Source organism: Notothenia coriiceps, unplaced genomic scaffold (genome assembly GCF_000735185.1).
Source record: "Notothenia coriiceps isolate Sejong01 unplaced genomic scaffold, NC01 NC01_scaffold00030217, whole genome shotgun sequence".
Taxonomy (NCBI): Eukaryota; Metazoa; Chordata; class Actinopteri; order Perciformes; family Nototheniidae; genus Notothenia; species Notothenia coriiceps.
This window is the reverse complement of record NW_011362918.1, coordinates 584,369-588,173: the sequence shown is the minus strand read 5'-3', so window position 1 is coordinate 588,173 and position 3,805 is coordinate 584,369. Positions and strand designations below refer to the sequence as shown.

Below are 3,805 nucleotides of genomic sequence, written 5' to 3'. Positions count from 1 at the left end.
GGGGGGGGGCGTTCGGTGGTCTGAAATGGATGGTGGTTTTGTGTGTGTATATGTTGGGATGCCTCTATGTGGTGGAGAGTATGTTTTCTTTAGCGTTGGACCACGTTTACACCATTTCAGAGTGCCCCCCCCCCCCTGCAGAAACACAATGTGACAGGCACAGATTGGTCAGACGGATGCGGGACAGCGGCCGGGGGTTGAGCTGCTCCGGGCTGCTCGGTCCGCCCTTACCTCTGTCACCTTTGGCTGCAGCACCAAAGACTCAGGACTCATCCTAGGAATGTCTATTTGGATCTGACAGCAACATGGGAGAGAAAGGGGTTAAGACACTCACACACATTAATACTCATGGAAACCAATGTAGAAGTCCCCTTTTGTTTAATATTTCATCGTTCTTTGGCATCTGTAAGATATCCTGAGGTGAGTGGCTACAGCTTTCATTGTTTTGGATTGTTGAAATAACAACAAACTTTTTTTTTGTTGGAATAAAGCAAGCATATTTGTCCACCACCAAGTTGATGAGTGTTAACAACTTGAAAAATATCCCTTTATATTACATTTAGAAGAGATAAAAAAATATGTGGTTCATTCGCGATTAATTGTGAGTTAACTATGGGAAAATCAGTCTTACTGTGCACATGTTTGCACTTTATTTACACTTTGTGGGGGATTCACCAGAGTCTCTGTAATGTTTATGCTAATCATCCAACTGGGAATCAAACTGTGTGCAGCTTCCAGCAGCATTCTGCCAATTGCTTTGATTTCCTGGTCTATATTGTTCAAACTACCCTAAATATAAAAGTAGGCAGCTACTGCCAGTTTACAAGATCACACAGGCTACCAGTAGAAAAGCATGAAATGGCACAAGGATAAAATAACAGTTAAGTTTGTTAAGATAAGTAAATGTGGAGCTAACATACGACAGGTGGCGAGTAAGTAAATGTGTGTGTTTAGGGAATATGTCTGCCCCCTAGTGGTGAAACATGCTTGATAAAGTCGAATTAAATCAGTTGTTTCAAACACACAGATGTAGCCTAAAAAAAAGAACAAAGCTAGGTTTGCTGAGATTCTCTTGGGATGAAACAAAACCACAGCGGTACTTCAAACAGCTGGGACTTCTACAACGGCTACATCCATATTTATGTGTAAACCCATACACACGAGCCATTTGGGCAAGTCACCAACAACGTAAACAAATATACAAAAGGAACAGATGGACAGACACGAGAGGAGACACTAATTACTGAGACACATTGACACTGGATATTGGATCGTCTATCCTGTGAGCAAAAACACACAAACACAATACATATAGCTTCATGTAATGCATACAAGTATATCTACAGTCACAAAAAACTACAGTCATGTGCTATTTTTGTTATGTTTTAACTTAAAATCACCGCTCATTCACCAGCAGTGCTGTTTTTAGTAGGAAGAGGCAGAATTTGGCTAGAAATGAGACATCAAGACAAAATTGGACAGAATATGAGAAATGTGTGTTTTTGCTATCAACAGCCCACTTTGATGTTTCTTATCAGCCTGGAATGAATGGGAAATAGTGGAGTGTTCAAATGAAAGAGAATGTCGGGGGAGGAGAGGGAAAGAGTTTTCAGAGCCAAAAGAAAAGTGTTCATTTAGAAGCAGCTCTCTCTGAAGCTCGCGGCTGGTTGTCCCTACCCTGTGAACAGAGCTCGACCACACACATGTTAACACAAACAGACACACAACAGTCCAATGAGTACATGAGGGAGAAAGAGGAATTGGTTCCAGTAATCGTGTCTGCGGGGCTGAAATCCTGCCAAAACACACTCTCTCTTACACACACACACAAACAGGCAACCATGTTCTGGCATCGAGCAGAGGGAATACATCAGTGACAGGAAGTTGTTATTTTAATTTAAAAAGGAACCTCTTGTAGTTTGCTTTCATTGCGTCCATCGAGTTGTAGGATTCAGACAGGTATTAAAAAGTCACATGTAAAAATAATGATTAAACAGGATCAGTGTGTGTGTGTGTGTGTGTGTGTGTGTGTGTGTGTGTGTGTGTGTGTGTGTGTGTGTGTGTGTGTTTACCTGTCTGTACGTGTCCTGATGGTGTTCGTCATTGCGCGAGTCGTAGTACTGCTGGATGAAGCCGAAGTATTCTTGTCTCTTTCTCTGTAGGACGCTCTCTCTTCTCTCTGCGTTGGCTGGTAGGTAACCCTAAACAAGAGAAGAGACAAAGAAATGTAAATAAAAAATGTGGTAAATATAGCTGTTCACCCGACTATAATAAATATTCATGGGCTCGGGGCTGATGGTATATGATTAGGAACAAGATGGAGATGTTATTTTAACACCTTTTGTAAATATATGATGTGTTAATTGGTGAGCTGCAGGAGTGCTGGCAGGTGGATTTTGTTATCTTTGGAAAGAGCCATTTCCCCCCCCGTTCACAGTATTTAGGCTAATATAATCGCCTCCTGTTAGATTTAAATGATATAAGCGAGAGTGGTATTGATTTTCCCGTCCAACCGTCAGGAACAAAACAAGCACATTTCCCAAAGTGTAGTATTTCACATTTACAATATCCTTAAATCTAATTTATTTCAAACTGCAAGGGTCTACCTAAATGTAAGGATAAACTGAAATTGTCTGAGAGGCCATTTTGTTTTTTAATATATACTATACATAAATTGCCGTGGCTAAACTTTGTATGAAACTATGAAAAAAACTAAAACTAACTATTCGTAACGCTCAATCGAGGATTTATCTAAATGTAAGGTAAAGAAAAATACAATGCAAAGCCAAAAAAGAAATTGCTCTAACAAAGAGTGGGATTATATGGAATAATAAAAAGATAGTTAGTCATTTGAAATGTTGAAGGGATCCTATTAACTCTTGACTTGACATTTCATCATACTGTTGTGTCCTTCATGTGTATCTTTTGCCTTTATTAAATAACAAATACTACTACTTCTTCTACTACTACAGGCGCATACAAACTTAACTCATAATACTAGTCTCCAAACTAATATACCTGTCTGTTTGTGACAGGCATGCTCACGGTCACGCTTGTGGCTTCCACGTGGGACTCATTCCTTCCGCTCCACAGATATTCAGTAAAACCGCCTGCTCACTGCCTCAAAGTGCATTTCATGTTGTGCGACTCTCCTAATTATTTACTACATGATGAGCCTTTTATTTCCAAACTCTTGTTTTAAACCTTGACTTATTTAGAGTCTGTTGGCCAAGTCAAATGACAGAGCCACCTGGGATTACACTAAATGACACACTTAGACTTTGTGGGGAAAACCTTCTGCTGCTTGACAAAATGCTTTCCGCCTCTTAGGGGAACTACCTTTTTATGAGTGTGTGTGAAAATGCTTCTGGGAATGTGTTAACGCGGGCATTCATTTCTGAAAGTGTGTCTCCTCTTTGTGCAGCCGGGCTTATGCAATGAGGAGAAAGTCAACTCTAAACTAAACAACACATTTAAAGTGTATTAAAAGCGAGAGCTGGGGCCAGGGGCTCTGAAATATTCACACACTTGAAGACAGAACTCAAAAAAGACTGCTGCTGGCTTTTTTGTTTAAAACACTCAACTTGAGATAAAAAGCTGGAATTAGTAGTCCTTAAACCTAAAAATGTCCTTTTTAGTTAACACATTTTCTATGTTGCCTTTTGTGCATTTGGCTGAGTGAGTTAACACAAGTACCGTTATGGTGATTACATACAAAGAGGGTTACAAAGTAATCATGTTCTACAATAGCCTTACAAATTAAATGGTATTTAATTTGTAAGGCTATTAAATGGTATTTAATTTG

The 3,805-nt window shown here is 39.7% G+C and overlaps 1 protein-coding gene across 1 annotated transcript in view; it reads right to left on the bottom strand.

Moving 5' to 3' along the window:
- cerk (ceramide kinase) overlaps positions 1–3,805 on the bottom strand; it is a 66,346-nt gene that overhangs the window by 4,212 nt on the left and 58,329 nt on the right. The window contains exons 14-15 of the mRNA XM_010787344.1: positions 2,073–2,201; positions 232–294 (exon numbers count right to left, since the gene is read on the bottom strand). Of these exons, the coding sequence (XP_010785646.1) occupies positions 232–294; positions 2,073–2,201 (192 nt within the window). The remainder of the gene's footprint in view (positions 1–231; positions 295–2,072; positions 2,202–3,805) is intronic.